Genomic DNA, 17,873 nt, shown 5'->3' on the forward strand with positions numbered 1-17,873 from the left:
GATGACCACTCACGGATGGTTTGCCTAGTCTTGGAGAGCCAAGACGGTGATGCAAGTGGTATTGGACTACCAGTGTGGCAAAGGTGATTGGGCATGGCCTTAGCGTAACGGGCTGCTATGTCGGTGGTACCTCTGAGTGTCGGTCATGGGATCGGACACGTGGAGCACTTGGACCAAGTGCAAATGTTAAATGGCATGGATGCCATTCTCGGGGCTAGCAAGTCCCAAGTCCTGGATTGGACTTATAGAGGTTGTGAATGAGACTCCTCCAAGTGGTCAGAGATGTGGTTAAGTGACTAAAGTAGAATGGAAAATTTAGTCGCTTACATCTTATTGTACCAATGGATGTTAGGAATTTGAAGGCTTGGTGTGCTTGGCTGCTTGTGCCTGTGGGGAATCTAACCGAACCTTAAATCTAATTTAACCTAGAAAGGGGGATTTAGAGAGAATTTGGGAATTTGTAGATGGATGGCTAACACTCTATTGTTCATGCAATGAGTTGTTAAAACCAAGTAAGACCAAATAAGAGATGGGAATCTTAGTGAACGAATTTAACTAAAACCAAGGCCGTGGTGGTCGGATAAACGAAGTAAGCTAGCAAAGTGGAAAGAAAAAATTTGTAATTTATAATTTGGTATCGAAGCATTTTCCTCAGTTCTAGCAAAGGATAAAAATGGATTGCTAAGAGATGGCAAAAGTAGGGCTAAAAAAAACCAAAGCGGAGATGAAACTTCCTCCAGAGTTAAAGCCTCCGATCAAACAAGAGACTAGGGATGAAGAATCCTTGCATAAAGAGGACTCCAGTAAGGAAATTTCTAAACAGGAGTTCAGTGGTAAAGTTCAATCATCCAAGGCTCGATTAAACATTTTAGAAGGACAATTGGCATAGACTAATGCCTTGTTAGAGATTATTGTACACAAGTTAAAGCATAACAAAAAGCGAAAGAAAAAGCAAAAAATTGCAAATGCTAACAGTGTAGAATGTATGGACAGTCATAAGTTGGGCTCTAACCACGGCCTTCCATCGACTGGCGGTGGGCATGAGCTACACATACCTGGAACCAGCCCCAAGTACCTGCGCTGCAACAGCATAAGAAGAGGCTGAGTGGGCTTATTATTTGTACTAGTAAAACTGCCCAGCAAAGCAAATTCTGGGCGGTTGGCAAAGTCTTCCACCATAGGAATTATTTCAGAAGAGCGCATGCAAGACTTTACCAAAATGGATCCACGCTTGATCTTCTTCCAGAAGTTTGGACTTACATGATAAAAAGTAGCCACCTTGAAACACACTGGTCTCCTTGTTGGAAGTTCCTTTTTAATCAGTTTCTTGTCCCCGATGGAGAAAAACTCACTTTTAGTCACACTATCAAATGTCACTAAAAGAACATACACTCAAAGGTCTAGAGGAGTGAAGTTCTGATCGTCGACCCCAGGGGGATGCAGTCTAAAGAGCCGACAGAAACAAAACTCTACCGATGCCACGGCCGTCCAGCGCGCGCTATGAGATCCATGCCTGCGCCTGTCTAAATCCGTCGCCACTTGATCGCTTAGCATCCTTGATCTTGTCCCAAGAAAAATGGCCTAAAGTTTCAAGCCCTAGAAGGAGGAAGATCTGTTGCAAGGTGAGAATTTTCTGTGTTGTTGATTGTCTTCTCACTCAAGGTATGTGTTGAATTTCTTTCTCTCTAATTTCAACCAGAGAGAGAAAAGAAAAAAGATGTACAGCCGAAGGGGGAAGGCCCTACGGCGCTCAAGGTGTTGTTGAATTTCTTTCTTTTGATTTTTCTCTAATTTTGCTTTTTGTTTTTGTTTTTCAGCCGAATCGGGAAAATCTGGGGAAGCTTACCATTGGACCTTCAGATGCATATACTATCTTTGTTACCAGTGGAAGACATAGTGTGGTCGCATTTGGTTTGCAAACAATGGGATTCTCTGCTAAATGATCCACATTTCAAAGCATTATGGGCCCGAAACAGCTGCTACAGAACACCTACTTTCGTATTGCTGCAGGAAGGAACTAACACAGAACTTTTAAAACAGCGAACTCGCTACTACAAATATCCTTCAGGGCCTTACAGGTTGCAAGATTTACCTCGCGGTTGGGACTCCTGGCTTACACCGGAAGGTTCAGAACTATTCTTGTCCGCAGGTGGCCTGGTCGTATGCATCATCGAGGAGAATTACGAGACACGTTTCTTCGTTGGGAACCCGCTAACGCAACAATGGGTGACCGTACCTGCACTTAAAACTTCAGCACAGTGTCGCCGGTCGTTCATGCTGATCCCGTACATGAGTGAAGGCTTGATGTTCTTCAGGATTGCGATTGACCCATATTTGTTCGACTCCAAAGTGGGGATTTGGACACTTCCTCCCTATCAAACCATGTGGACGTCGTCCTCCAACACGTTGCACATACAAGGAGTGCAATACGGTCTTGGGATTTGTAAGCAGCACAGTGCAGTTGTGCTGCTGGAGATTGATGATCTGGGAGCTCTTAGCGAATCGAAGTGGCTGTGGGCCTGGGACGTGGATACACTTCGGTCGTTATCTTACAAGTACATGCTCGAAATTGGCGGTGAGATTGGGATACTCGTTGCAACGATAGATTGGGAGGTCGTGGTTTTGGTGCTGGACAGGAAGAGTGGTAAAGAATGGAGCTGGAGGAAAGTCTCAACATTACCCAAACACTTCTACAGGCACTTGCACGACTACGTGCCTTTGTTTGACAGCAGGACATGTTGTACACATGGCAATCTTACGTTCTTGTGCGTAGGGATGCAGGTTCTGGTATTTGATTCCCAACGCATGACATGGGAGCTGGTTGGGAAACGTTTGTTGCGTACAATGGAGCTGCTTGTTTGGGTGCCCGACTTCACAGCTGTCCCAAATGTTAACACACCCAGCGAGAAGTTGAAGCAAAGTTGTGCCAGCAAATATCCAGGGGGCAGCTTTTATATTACACCTGGAACGTTCTCAGGTGAAGAGAAGCATGTGTGGTTATTGATTTGTACTTGTCGAATTTTCTAGAGGTGGAGGCTCTTTCAAAGCGTGGGATGCCATGGCAACAGATTGGAGAGGTCGCAGTTGATCGGAACAAAGGTAACCGTACCATTTTTTTGTGTGTGATTTCCTTGTTAACAAAGCGTTTGGGCAGCGGTATTTACGCTACATTTGATTGCTTAAATGAGGTTTTTTAAATTATTATTTGAGAAAACCGGCATAAGCGCTGAGATCTTTGTGCCATAATGATCATAGCAAAATTGTTTGCTGTAGCTTTGAAGTTTTGGTTTTGTCTGCCAGCATACTATACTCTAATACTGCGCTCATTTGCTTTGTTAGAAGGTACCTTATCATCCGTTACAGGAAATTCATTCCATATCTGCAGGAACAGCACCGGCAACTTTAAGTTTTTTAAGAAAACATACACATTTCAATCGTCAATGGTCAATCGTCTTCTTTCAAATAGTTGGAGATGAATCTTGTGAACAGTAATTTGCTTTAGTCTGACGGTGAAATTTTGTGCACAGCTGCTTCTTACAAATAAAAAGCCACCCAATCGCTCGAAAGAATCTGTCCACTCTTCAAGCAACGGCTTGGAAGTGGTTCGTGAAAGAAAAGCAGAGCAAGAACAATGGATTTCACTTCAACACACACATTGATTCATGTATGGCTGTATATATATACAACTTCAATCAAATCGGAAATCACCAGAGATCTGATCACAATTCGGAATCCTATTGCTTGTTGTGTTCATCATTATTCCTACACTCCCCCTTCATGCTGAGGGCGCTTGACACTCCAAGTTGATTCCTCAGCTTGATGAATGTGAGCTCCAAAAGTGGCTTGATTAGAAGGTCTGCCAACTGATACTGTGAAGGAATGTATTCCAGGTGAAGATCTCCAGCTGCTACATGTTAGTGAATGAAGTGATGCTGCACGTCTATATGTTTTGTATGAGCATAAAACACAGGATTCTTTGACATGGCGATTGCACTTCTGCTTTCACAATGCAGAATGGTCACATCTGATTGCTGTTGATGGAGTTCTCCAAGTAATCGATAAAGCCAGATGATCTCCCTTGCTGCTGTACTGGCAGCTACATACTCTGCTTCTGCACTGGAAAGAGCAACTGTCATTTGCTTCTTGCTTCCCCATGAAACCGAAGCACTAGCAATTATGCAACAAATTCCGGAGGTTGAATGTCGTGTATCCAACCAGCCCAATTTGCATTGCAGTAAGCTTGAAGAACAAGTTTGGACTGACTTGAGCATTTGTAAACCAATCCATGAGCAACTGTTCTTTTCAAATACCTCAAAACTCTCTTTGCCATCTGCCAATGATCGGAGACTGCATGTATTGGCTGAGGAGACCAATGGCAAAGGAGATGTTGGGGCGAGTCATATTGGCAAGGTAGAGTAGTTCTCCAACAAGTGATCGGTAGATCGAGGGCTGATCAAATAAATCATCCATCTTGCTTGTGAACTTGATGCCGGTGATGACTGGTGTAGCCACGGATTTGCAACTTGTCATGTTGAACTGGTTGAGAAGCTTCTTCATATATCGGCGCTGTGTGAGGGTGATTATCCTGTCTGCTTCATCCCTGTCAACTTCCATCCCTAACAGTTGCCACACAGCTCCTAAGTCCTTTATCACAAATCTGTCCATGAGCTTGATCTTCACATCCTTCAAAAAAGTGTCATTGCTATTGACAATCAAATAGTCGTCCACATAAATTGCCATCATAACAAAGTGATCACCCTGCTGAAGAAGATATGGATTTCCATTGCTGTTCAACCTCTGTATACTGAGACCCGTAAGAAAAGAATCCAAACATTCATACCATTGATGGGAAGCTTGCTTAAGGCCATAAAGAGCCTTGTGAAGCTTGCAGACAAGTTTAGTACCGTGATCCAAAAAACTCAAAGCCTGGGGGGTTGCCGCATAAATATCTCCTCCTTCAAGTTCCCATTAAGGAAGGCTGTTTTTACGTCCATGTGATTTATGCGTAAACCAAAGTCTACTGAAAAAGCTAGAAGTGTTCTAATACTTGTCTGCTTCACAATTGGTGAGAATGTCTCATCAAAATCCACTCCAGGAACTTGTGAATATCCTTGAGCAACAAGTCTTGCCTTGTAACGCTGAACTAATCCATCAGGATTTCTATGAAGCTTGAACACCCAGCGTGATCTGACAACTTCATGTCCTTCAAGAGCTTCCACCAAGTCATAAGTCTGGTTCTCATCAAAAGAATTCAACTCATCTTGCATTGCTGAAATCCACTTATCTGCATCAGGAGCTTGAATCACCTACTCAAAGTTGACTGGTTCAAAAGCTATTTCTATTGCTACAAAAGACCATTGCTTGGGATGAGGTGCTCTGCTTGATCGTCTAGATGATGTCTGCCCATAGTTCTCCATGTTGAATGGTAGATCATGTGTGAGCCTGTTGACTTCTCCAATTCGTACATGATGAGTAGCATCACCTTGTTCTTTAGGAAGAAAAGATCCACAGACTAGTGTTGGATGGTTGTCTACTAAAGGAGATGAGGGATAGATGATTGTCAGATCATCGTCATCTTCATCATCTTCAACGACATCCCAACTCCATTCTTCCGAAGTCCAATTCACATTTTGATCTGAGCTTCCTTCTTCTTGAACACGATCTTTGTAGAGTGTTCCTTCATCAAAACAAATGTCAGTGCTTACAAAAATTTGATGATTACCAGGCTGGTACAGCTGATAGCCTTTTGAATTGGAGTCATATCCAACAAGAAAGGCCAACTTGCTTCTGCTCTCCAACTTGCCGAGATGCTTATCAACCCTTTTTGCAAAGCTTAAACAACCAAAATGCTTGAGATGCACCATTGATTGTCTTTGACCAGTCCAAAACTCTTCTGGGATCTTGTTGGGATTGTGAGAATGAGGGAGGAGGTTTTAAACGTGCACAGCTGATCCGACTGCTTCAGCCTAGAGGAATTTTGGTAGTCCTAATTCTTGAAGGAAGCACTGAACTGCATTCATGATTGTCCTGTTCTTGCGCTCAAAGACTCCATTCTGTTGAGGGGTATGAGAGCAAGAGCGCTGATGAAGAATTCCTTTTTCAGCATAGAACTGCTGAAAGGACTTGTTGACGTATTCCCCTCTTGAATCAGTATGTAAACAACCAACCCTCTGACCAGTTTTCACTTTGGCTTCTGCTACAAATTGCTTGAATTTGCTGAAGACTTCATCTTTGTGATGAAGAAAGAAGACGTCTATGTGCCTGGAAAAATCATCTATAAACATCACAAAATCCTTCATGCCATTCTGAGCAAACAGTCGCATGGGTCCACAAACATCTGAGTGAAAAGGGATGAGTGCTTCTGATCATAGCAGGTTTGAAAGTACGATGGGTTTTCTTGCCGAGAATGCAAATGTGACATTTCACTGAACTTTGAAAAACATGGTTGTTGAAGCCATCCACAAGATCCTGCTTCTGCATACGCCTGATGAGAGGGGGATTGGCATGTGCAAGTCGAGCATGCCAGAGAGAACTATCTACAGTCATACATATCTTAGGAGCATTTGATTTTTCTCCAGAGGCTATCTCCTTCTCAAACAGGTTACATCTGGGAAAATGCAGTAATGGACAATCATTTGCAAGAACTTGACATTGATGTTTGGAGAAATTCACATCCAAACCTTCATCCGTAAGTTTGGCTATAGAAACCAGATTCTTCACTATCTTTGGAACATACCACACATTCTTCAAGAGTAGAGACTTTCTTCCCAATGGAACTCGCACATCCCCAGTTGCACGAACAGGTAAAATGCTTCCATCTCCCACACGAATGCACTTCCCTTTTGCAGCACGCAATTGCACAAAGTTTGACCAGCTTTGCATCAGGTGTCTCTCTAAACCTGAATCGATGGTCAGTTTTTCAGAAACGTTTGGAACTACTACCTCAGATGATGCCACAAGTTCTTGTGGTTCCCCTTCCTGAGCATTTGCTGTGAGCCCTATGTTCATGCGCTGTAGCCAAGCTGCAACTGGGCAATCCTTGGAGTAGTGTCCTAGCATCCCATAGGTCCAGCATTCCTGTTTGTTCTTGCCCACAAAACAATCTCGAACTGCTGCTTCTTTCCTAGAATTCCCTGAATTCTGCTGCTGCTGCAGATTTCCCCTAAACCCGTGACCTCTACCTCGTCCTCCTCTTCTGCGGCCTCCTCTGCCTCGTGATTTCCAGCCCATAGAGCTGAATTAGTCCCTGACTGATTGCTTGATGCATAAACATTTGATGTAGACTGTGAGATCAAAACATGGGAAGGCCTCTGATCAAAGTCCACAATCAAACCTCTCACAGCCAGCCCCAAGCGTAAAGTTTGCTCAACTTGTTCAAAGTTGAGCGACATCATGCAAACGGTAGGGACAAAAGAACTAAAAGAAGAATCTTGCATGGCCTCGCAAAGCGCTAGAACTTTCTTGCTTTCATTGAACGCCGCTAGACTACCTTCAAGCTCCATCCACAGATCTTGCATCTTGGTGAGGAACTCTTCAAAGTTCTCACCTAGATGAAAATGGGTCTCACGAATGCAAGTCTTGACCATGCTGATCTTGGAAAGGGAAAGAACAGCATACTTGTTGTGAAGATGAGCCCAGATCTCACAAGCACTCTTATGACACAAATGCAGCATAAAGGCATTTGCAAGCTTAGAAAGAATCAATCCTTTTGCTCGAGATTCCTTCTTCTCCAACACAGCTTGTTCCCCAGGATCAATCTATTGTCAAGCTGCTGCAATAGAGGCATGAATTGCCTCTTCATCCATGACTTCTCCTTCCACCGAAGTTGAAGCTCCCAACGCAGCAGGGGCTTGCCACGTATGAGCATCTGCAACGATTGTTGGTGGTGAAACGATTTCCCAAAGTTCTTCCATCTACAGCACGTGCATCATTTTCTAAGACCAGGTGTTGAACCCTCTCCTCCCATCAAAGGCAATGACTCCCTGAAGCAAGATCAATCCAACTTTGCTGCAGCTCATGATGTGAGGCACAAAGAAAGGAGAAGAAAGAATTCAGAAACTGAGCTCCGATACCAAGTTTATACCAATAAACTGAAGCTGTATATATATACAACTTCAATCAAATTGGAAATCACTAGAGATCTGATCACAATTTGAACTGCTTCTTATATGAATTGTCTTGCTTGTCGTGTTCATCATTATTCCTACAGTTCATAGTTTCATTTCTTCTCTCCAAAATTACCTTTTGAGTTTACAGATCACTGATTGTCTAGGCACCAGACCAAAGGTGGCCCAGCTTCTCACAGATGCATTTTACCTGCATGGCAAGAAGCTGCACGCAAGTGGAGCAATCAAAATTGCCGTCTCCCATTGCAGGTAGCTGGAGTGCTCAAGAGGCTGCGAAAGACTCCTCTACTCCTGCTAAGAGCCGGATGGACAACAGTGACAGTTAAGGGCTGGGCGGCAGTGGCCACAACTAGAACAAGCCCCGAATATCCGTGCTGAATCAGCATAACAGATGGTTGATGATTGCAGACCTTGAAACCATTCTTCAAGATTTTAAGGTAGTTAGGGGGTGGTTGGGACCTCAAGAGCATAGGTTAGGTGTTTTTATTTTGTAATTTTAACATTAGTATTAGAGATGCAATGGTGGACCAAGATAAATGTTAAAAGCCTAATGTAAATGGTGGCTGATGGAGATGTAGAGATTTGAATTATCCATGAAGTTGTTTATGCCCATGCATGGCATGATAATTACTATACATGGGCATGTTAAAGTTGAAGATGGTAATGTTCCAAATAAAACTTTTTTGGTGGATCAAACTTAAATTTTTCTAATGATGGTAGAATGTTGACTTGGTTAGTAAATGTGAAAAAAGTTCTTGGAATTCTAAATGTAAAAGATTAATAATTATTCTAATGGTTTTACATGATGTGAATTTTCAATAGTAAAATTGTTAAGGATCTATGCTAGTTTAAGGTTACTTTCCATTTACATTTTGCCCCTCAAAAATGGAATGGGAAAATTAAGGGGTAGGATGTTGAAAGGAGGAAAGATTGGGCAATTTCTAATTGTGAAAATATTGCAAAGACTTTAGCAAGGATTTAGCATATTCAATACCCATGCACAAGCACTAGTTTTGCGATAGCACGTTTCTCAAATAATAATTTTAAAGAACCTTATTTAAGAAATCAAATGTAGTGTAAATACACCCAAACACTTTGTCACCAAGGAAATCACACACAAGAAACTGCTACGGTTACCTTTGTCTGTGACCTCCCCAATCTGTTGCCATGCCATCCCACGCTTTGAAAGAGCCTCCACCTCAAAGAGAGAGAGAGAGAGAGAGAGAGAACACTTCTCCATCACCTGAGAACATTCCATAGCCGGCATCAAAGCTGCCCCCTTCAACTTCTCGCTGGGCGTGTTAACATTTGGGACGGCTGCGAAGTCAGGCACCCACACAAGCAGCCCCATTGTACACAACAAACATTTCCCAAGCTCCCATGTCATGCGTTGGGATTCAAATACCACAACCTGCATCCCTACGCATAAAAACGTGAGATTGCCATGTGTACAGCATGTCCTGCTGTCAAACAAAGACACAAAGCTGCTCTCCTTGTGGAAGTGTTTGTCGAAGTGTTTGGATAATGTTGAGACTTTCCTCCAGCCCCATTCTTTACCACTCTTCCTGTCCAGCACCAGAACCACGACCTCCCAATCCCTCGTTGCAGCGAGTAACTTAATCTCACCGCCAATTTCGAGCATGTACGGGCTAGACAAAGACGGAAGTGTGTCCATGTCCCAGGCCCACAACCACTTCGATTCGCTAAGAGCTCCCAGATCATCAATCTCCAGCAGCACAACTGCACTGTGCTGCTTACAACACCCAATTGCACTCCTTGTATGTGCAATGTGTTGGAGGAGAACGTCCAGATGGTTTGATAGGGAGGAAGTGTCCAAATCCCCACTTTGGAGTCGAACAAATATGGGTCAATTGCAATCCTGAAGAACATCGAACCTTTGTTGAATCCTTTCGGTGCCTGCATGAGGCTCCTGCACAAGCTTGTGGAGGAGCTGCCAAATTTTATGTTGAATTTGCATGGGAGAACTCCACAAGTTTCATGGGGTGGAGACTTGCGATTATGGGAAGTGCCCTCCAAAAGCCGGACCATTCTACACTACCTTCATTCACGATTCAAGGATAGTCCATACAAGAAGCATCAACAAAGAAACAAAGACTTTCCCTTCCATTCCAGTATGGACACTCACAAGCATGGAGGCAGTCGTCTGGAGAAGAAGATGATGCACTATGGTGATTTTCATTATTAAATTATTATTACATGTTTTGACTATGGTTTACTTTATAATAGAATATTCCTACTTTTAAAAGAAAGTGTCAAAAAGTTGTCACATTAAAAAATTAACCATTAAAAAATAAACACAACACCATAAAAAGAAATAGAAATAGAATTATTCACCTATGCCTTAAAGTTAAGATTTTCAAGTGGTGTTTTCTTCTTCTAGGAACATTGGGCTTTTTCAAAGCTTCTCTATTTAACATCATGCTTATTTTGCAACTTCATGAGCTCATTTCTCTTTTTTATGTAGTTTTTAAATATAAAGTCATATCTAACTAAAATGTCCCTTGACACTTAGCCCATTAGCAATTACCTGTTTTAATAGTTATCAAAAGTGGCTCCTCTATTCTATCTTAATCTCACAATGACTTGTTCATTAATTATGTATTCATGAAATTTATTTAATTGTGTAGCTATTTCTAAATATAAAGGATATATGAGTTGGTATCTACTTCATCAAAATCTTTATATATGACAATTATACATTACATTTCTAGATGTATATAAGTCATTATTAAAATTGAAATTACATCTCAATGATATAAATATTATTTACAAAAATATATTACTTTTGTGAGTGTATGGAATATGGAAATAGAATATAGAAATGTGCATATTAATCAACCCAAAAACCCTAGTTTATATATAGGAGCGAGTAAAACCAATCTAATAGCTATAAAAATCCCACTACACTAATATTAATATATGGTATTGTAATTATACACTTGAACCTCATATCATCCCCTCAAAATGATGGAAGAAAATTAGGGTTTTTTTGTGGATGGGCTAGGATTTAGAAGAACATTAAGAGGTGACATCAATGAATTTGTAGATGGTGCTAGTTGTTCTTAATCCTTTTGCATGAAGTATTTTAGCTGTAGCATATGCACAATTTTTGGAAAATTGATTTATTAGATGTCTTACCAAAATTTATAAACTTGTGGTCTAACTTGCTGTAACACCTAATATGGTCCCTTCCACTGAGCAAGGAGCCCCTTAGACAAACCACATACCATAAGATTAAGAAAATAAATTAATACTAAATCATCCATTTTATATTTCATAAGTGGACAATAATGGGAGTTGTAGTGCTATTGTTATCCCACTTATATATGGCTTAGGTATTCAGTAGACTCTGCTCAGATAAGTGGAAGAATGGTCATCAAATACTAATCCCTAACATCGACAATTCATGATAAGCATGAAGGTAAACTCAACTCCATTAATAATATCAGATCATGATTATATAAGAGTTTATATGATGAAGCACTAACAAAACTTTGCACCTATGTGATATATGCATACCGAAGAGACAATAAGTAACCATCCCAATTTGAATGCTAAAAGTTCACATACTTTATAATCATCCCTTTGAAGGTTCAAATGAACCATTCCACCAAATCATTTGATTGTGGATGATAATCACTCATGAAAGTGTGGTGTATCCTTAATCGAAATGTTAAGACATAAAATATTTCAACTATAAATGCGAGATCATTATCTAAAAGAATTTGCTCCGAACAGGAATACTAAAACACCACTTGATTAAGAAGAAAGTATTTAATAGCAATGGCATACACACTTGCAAGAGCACCAACTTCCACATAGTGACTCAAGTAATTAAAAGTACTAATGACATACTCATTGCTAACAATTGACCGTGGAAAAAGTTCTATTAGATTAAATGCCACCAACTCAAACAAATGAGAAATTGTAAGTCTTTTTATTAGCCGGAGATGCAATGTGATATTATTTGGTATCTATATAGTTGCATTTAGTGTTAATCTCATAATATTTCCCCTTATGCTGCAAAAGGATAGTTGCAATTTCATAGCTTCTTGGTCATACATACTTGTCTAAAATAGAAGAATTATAATAGTTATGGAGAAAACATGGAATAAAGATCAAAAGCACCACCAGTTATAAATGATCATCAAGATTTATCCTCACAAAATAAAGAAGACCATCCTCAAAACAATATTGAAAATATAAATGACAAAATAACAAATCATCAATAAATGATGCAAGATTCTTAAACCTATTGCAAAACCTTCGAATTCTAGAAGCTAGACACTATCTTTTCTTGGCTAGAGAAAATTTTTAATAAATTTCTTGAATCCTGGTGTGAATAGATTAATGGCTGGAAATTGCATGTGCATTTGACTGAAAAGCCCATTGGGTCTTTATATCTTTATTAAGATCACCATTACTCCCTTTGACTTTATACTTATGCCTTTTTTGGAAAAGCTTGCCATGCAATTGGCCATATAATAGAATATCCACTAGTGAAGTTAAATTGTTCACTTTTTAGGGCAGCAATTGTTTATGTGCTACACAAACTTAAGCACAGTTATATTCATTAAACCTTGATTACAAACGAATTAGAGAAAAGTAACCGTTTAAATAAACAAATATCCAAGAATATATCTGAATATTCTAGAAACTCGACATTTTCCTAGGGTTTATGCCAATGATAGAGTTTCTTGAGGGCGCGATCGCGTCCCCGAGGTTCCCCACCGTCGCTGTCCCAGCGGCTGCTGTGAGCCAGGCATGGAGTCGTCTACGCGCGCCTGGCCAGGAGATCGGGATTATAGAAGAATCGCTCCGGTTGCTGGCGGAGAACAAGAAATCCTTGCATGTCGGGGAAGCGCAGGTCAGATTCTTGCTTTCTATGCTCGCCGTGGCAAGGGATGCGAGTTATCCCAGGATATTGGGCACGGTGTGGGCTTGGGCAGCGCTGGTGATCAGCGTTTGGGTCCGGCGGTCTCTTCTTAACTCAGTTTCCACTGCCAGCGCCAGTGTTGCCGCGACGCTGGACAGTGTGGCACGGACGTACTGCGAGATTTTGCAAGACGAGGCCGTGGGCTCGTGCTCTTGTTGCCAGTCGATCCTTTTGCTAGGGGCAGTGTGCGCTACGCGAGAATGCCGCGAGGAGACGAGGAGGAGATGCCAGGCAGCGATCGTCGAAGAGCTTGGCAAAAGGAAGGAGAGAATTGCCACATCTTCGTCACTGCCGGAGGCCCTGGCTGGTGTTGGCTATGCGGTGATGGGCTCCTGGGAGGATTATAGTTCCGTGCCTTCTATCATGACAGGGAGCTTGATTTTTCTCTGGACGATGCCGGTGGATCGTGAGAGTTTGGAAGATGGAGGTGGCGAGAGAAAAGATTTCCAGCCACGGCCGTCTTTAGATTCTTGCGCCATGCTCTCGAAGCTATACGAGTTTTTAGGAGCTTGGGCGAGAGAGCAGCGGGTTTTGGAAGCTTTATGCGAACCATTGGTGAGCCGTGATTCTGGAGCTCTGCCGGAGGTCAGGAATGCGAAGGTGGCGATAGCAGCAGGCTTGCTCCGTGGATCCAGATGGCAGCCAAGCTTGCTTCCCCTGAAGAAGAGCTTGGAGTCTATGATAGTAGCTCTAGCAAGTCAGCTGCTACAAGAGATTTGCGAGAGTGGCCGACTTACTCGCGAGCAGCTACTGCGATGCATTGAAGAGCACCGATCTTTGCCGATTTCGGACACCCAGCGGCACCAGCTGAGATGCATTGCGTTGTCGATGGTGAGTGGCAGGAAGTTTGAGGAGGCACAGCCGGAGCTTCTGCATTGTCTGGTGATCGTTCTTCTGGGAGACGTCCTCGACATCTCGCAGATTTATTCGCCACAGTCGTTGAGCATCCCCAAAATGGTCGCTGCTTTAGAGGCGCTCAAGACGCAGGCTGGCGGAGTTTTGTTCAGAGAGGTTGGATCGCTAGCACGCGCAGTTTGCGAGCATTATCGAGGAGTTAGCAGCTTTTACCAGCAGCAGATCGAGGCTCTCTTCTGGAAGTACTCGTCGAAGCTGTACGAGAGGCACAGAGTCTTCTCAGCGGTGTTCTCCAAAGACCAGGTGCTCAAGGATGAAATGCAGAAGAGCAAAGACTTGGTCAAGGCTTTGGAGGCAGTGTTCCTGACGATAGTGCTGTTTTTCTCGAGCTCTGTGGATATGTTGCATGAGCGGGAAGAGCTGGCGGCCTATGTTCTGGATTCTTTCTCCTGCGTGGAGTTCCTCAGGCGTTTCCAAGTCGATGAGTACACCGACACTGTAAAGAAGTGTGCTCTGCTGGTTTCCGGAAGCCACAGAGCTTCATCGCAGCTTGTCGAGTTGCTCCCTTCGTACGAGCGTGTAATCTCCTGGCCTGGTACGTACCTCTACTTCCTTTCTTCGTTATTGTTTTTTTTTCTTATGTGCTTTTTCATGCAAAGACTTGTGCAGGTAGTTCTATTCTCGAGAATCCAGATTATAGCTGGTGTCTTGACGATGTCCAGACCAGTCGGATCCAGTTCCACTTTCGGATCCTCCCTTCGTGCGTGCAGCAGCTGGACGATAATAGCGTTGAGAGCGGCGTCGTGCCAATTCTTTTCCTGTGAGTTTGATTTTCCTGACGTTTTTTCGCTTAACTCGGAAATTTCTCAGGTATGTTTGCCATCCATCGAAACAAGCAGCGGAAGCAGCCCACCAGTTATTCGCAAGCTTTTTGTCCCGGAGGGCAGATTCAGCACGCGAAGGATCTCTGGCGGAGCAGCTTGGAGTGTTTTATATCAACAGAGCAATGGAGGTATTTTCTTTGCTCTTCCTATTTTTTCTTCTGACGCTTGAGTTGTACAGGGATATCCAGACTTCACTCCACTGGAAGGACTCGTCGCTGGAGTAGTGGAGATCGTCCGTTGCTTGCCCGCTGGAAGCGTAACCATCCGCCATTGTATCGATCAACTCGTCTCCAAAACGCAACTCTTGATTGGCCTCCTCGGCGCTGGAGCTGCTAGCGACGAAGCCGTGGCTGCTATTCGAGCTCTGCTTCTTCACCTCCTCCTCATCGTCGACATACAGGTTCTCTTCTAAGTTTTCCAGTGCTTGACGAAGTTTCTTCAATCGCTCTTCCAGGTTCTTCCACACTTGATGCAGAAGCTCTCCAAGCTCATACTAGCGTCTCTTCCATCACCAGCCGCCCAAGAAAAAGCTTTGGAGGAAGTGTTTGCTGTTGTCTCGACTTGCGAAGATCACATACGCAAGCCAGCTTTAGTGGCGTGGCTCCAGTCCTTGTGGTTCTTACATTCACAAGCTTCCCCTAGGCTGTAATCAAATCACCTTTTGGTGGGATGTGGACGAGCATTAGATCGACGAAGTAGCGATGTGCCAGCCCTCCATTGCTGCAGCAGTGATCGTAGCGCCAGGAAAAGGTCATGTCGTAGGCATCCACAAACCTTGGATAGAGCAGGATCGTGGAGACGGGCAAGAGGATGACTCGGGGTCGCAACATCAACTCCAGTGGCCGGAATCTCAAGCATCTTGTCCAAAAACCATGATAATTCTTTAAAAGGATAAAGGCTACGTGGAGGGAGGCATATTTCGGGATGATTGCGGCTTGTCCACAGACTTCCTTGTATAGAGTCCGACTTATTAGCTGCGTTGTTCCCTGGAACCCAATAGTTGGGCATAAGTGATACCCTGCGTGGGCTCTCATGACCTTTATAAAGAGGAGAAGGTTGATGAATGGCGGCCCAGAATAAATTGCACAGGATCGTGGTTACATACGGGAGCACGGAGAAATGCAATCTGTAAAAGCGTAAAGAAGTCGTTGCGTGCAACAAGATCCCAACGAAACTTGCATTACATTACAACGTAACCAAAACTTTCAAACTACACTGAATAATTCTGCTAAGTCGAGAAATAAGACGCACGATTACACTTTAGAATCCATTTCATAAATTTTCGAGAGCCTGCAGCAAGTCAGACTCAAAGATTTCACCTCTCTCGCTAACTCCAAGTAGGTGACCTGCTGATAAGCTGAAAGAAAAAAAAAAGTAAATAAAGACTTTTGTGCGCGCTTCGCTTCGCTGCTGGCGGTGGTTAGCGGGACGCGAGTTTTTCATGGTGGAGATGCTCTCGTCCCTGGGTAAGTTCCCAAGCTCTCTCACTTTCCATGAAAACTCCTCTCTTCATCCATCCTGTTGAAAGAGATCTCTTCGTTTTAAAACCTGTCCCTGGAGATGTCTGGATTGCGTGATCGCAATTGAAATGTTTGTTCTTCTTACAAGTTGCTAGCCAAAAGTCTTACTTTCTCCCAGCAGTAGCAGCATCGATGCCCGGCCGCCACCACCACCGCCGCCGTCGCCACCACGGATAAAAAGATTGGTTAGGGTGTTCTCGGCAATTCGATGGTAGAGCCTACGATTCTCAGGTGGATCTAATTTACTTCCAACCAAATGTTCTTCAGCTGGAAAAGGGATTTGAGTTGACAGTGTGTAAAGGGAAGAGTGTGATTGCGCTTTGGTTCGGTGAGCATTTCTGTATTTTTGTTGGCGCCTCTGTCCTGGCAACACGATTGATTGTCTTCTCCATACAGAAGAAACTAAATGAAGGCCCTACTTCGCTCAAGGTACGTGTTGTTGAATTTCTTTCCTTTTATCTCTAATTATTTTCTTCCCTTTGTCGGTGGAAGACCTGGGGAAGCTTACTATTGGAACTTCAGATGCATATACTATCTTGGTTACCAGTTGAAGACATAGTGCGGCTGCATTTGGTTTGCAAACAATGGGCTTCCCTGTTACATGATCCACAGTTCAAAGCATTATGGGCCCGAAACAGCCGACATACATTCTTATTGCTGCAGCAAGGAACTCACACACAACTTTTAAAACAGCGAACTCGCTACTACAGGACGATTCACCTCAGGGTTGGAACTCTTGGCTTACACCGGAAGGTTCAGAACTATTCTTGTCGTATGCATCATCAACGAGACATCCGAGACACGTTTCTTAGTTGGGAACCCGCTAACGCACCAATGGGTGACGACCGTACCTCCACTTAAATCTTCAGTACAGTGTCGACGGTCGTTCATGCTGATCCCGTACATGAGTGAAGGTTCGATGTTCTTCAGGATTGCCATTGATCCCTATTTATTCGACTCCAGAGTGGGGATTTGGACACTTCCTTCCTATCAAACCATCTGGACGTACATGCTCGAAATTGGCGGTGAGATTGGGTTACTCGCTGCAACGAGGTGGTTTTGGTGCTGGACAGGACGAGTGGTAAAGAATGGAGCTGGAGGAAAGTCTCAACATTACCCAAACACTTGCACAACTTCGTGTCTTTGTTTGACAGCAGGATATGCTGTACAAATGGCAATCTTACGTTTTAAGCGTAGGGATGCAGGTTGTCGTATTTGATTCCCAACGCATGACATGGGAGCTGGTTGGGAAACGTTTGTTGTGTACAATGGAGCTGCTTGTTTGGGTGCCCGACTTCGCAGCCGTCCCAAATGTTAACACGCCCAGCAAGAAGTTGAAGCAAAGTTGTGCCAGCAAGTATTCAGAGGCCAGCTTTGGTATTAGACCTGCGGCCTGTGGAACGTTTGCAGGTGAAGAGAAGAGTTTTCTGTATATATGTGTGCTTATTGATTTCTACTTGTTGAATTTTCTAGAGGTGGAGGCTGTTTCAAAGCGTGGGATGACATGGCAACAGATTGGAGAGCTCGCCGT

The 17,873-nt window shown here is 43.2% G+C and overlaps 1 protein-coding gene across 1 annotated transcript; it reads left to right on the forward strand.

Moving 5' to 3' along the window:
• Positions 1-12,831: 12,831 nt before the first annotated feature.
• Positions 12,832-15,723, forward strand: LOC9630350. The gene is made up of 5 exons (XM_002989891.2): positions 12,832-14,533; positions 14,608-14,758; positions 14,809-14,950; positions 15,001-15,222; positions 15,277-15,723. The coding sequence occupies exons 1-5, from the start codon at positions 12,832-12,834 to the stop codon at positions 15,469-15,471; spliced, it is 2,412 nt and encodes an 803-aa protein (XP_002989937.2). The 3' UTR covers positions 15,472-15,723.
• Positions 15,724-17,873: the final 2,150 nt, after the last annotated feature.

Source organism: Selaginella moellendorffii, unplaced genomic scaffold (assembly GCF_000143415.4).
Source record: "Selaginella moellendorffii unplaced genomic scaffold, v1.0 SELMOscaffold_102, whole genome shotgun sequence".
Taxonomy (NCBI): domain Eukaryota; kingdom Viridiplantae; phylum Streptophyta; class Lycopodiopsida; order Selaginellales; family Selaginellaceae; genus Selaginella; species Selaginella moellendorffii.

Coding starts and splice junctions, on each gene's coding strand:
- LOC9630350 (XM_002989891.2), top strand. CDS start 12,832: ATGATAGAGTTTCTTGAGGGCGCGATCGCGTCCCCGAGGTTCCCCACC. Junction 14,759..14,808: donor GTCGTGCCAATTCTTTTCCT/GTGAGTTTGATT, acceptor GAAATTTCTCAG/GTATGTTTGCCATCCATCGA. Junction 15,223..15,276: donor TCCTCATCGTCGACATACAG/GTTCTCTTCTAA, acceptor TCGCTCTTCCAG/GTTCTTCCACACTTGATGCA.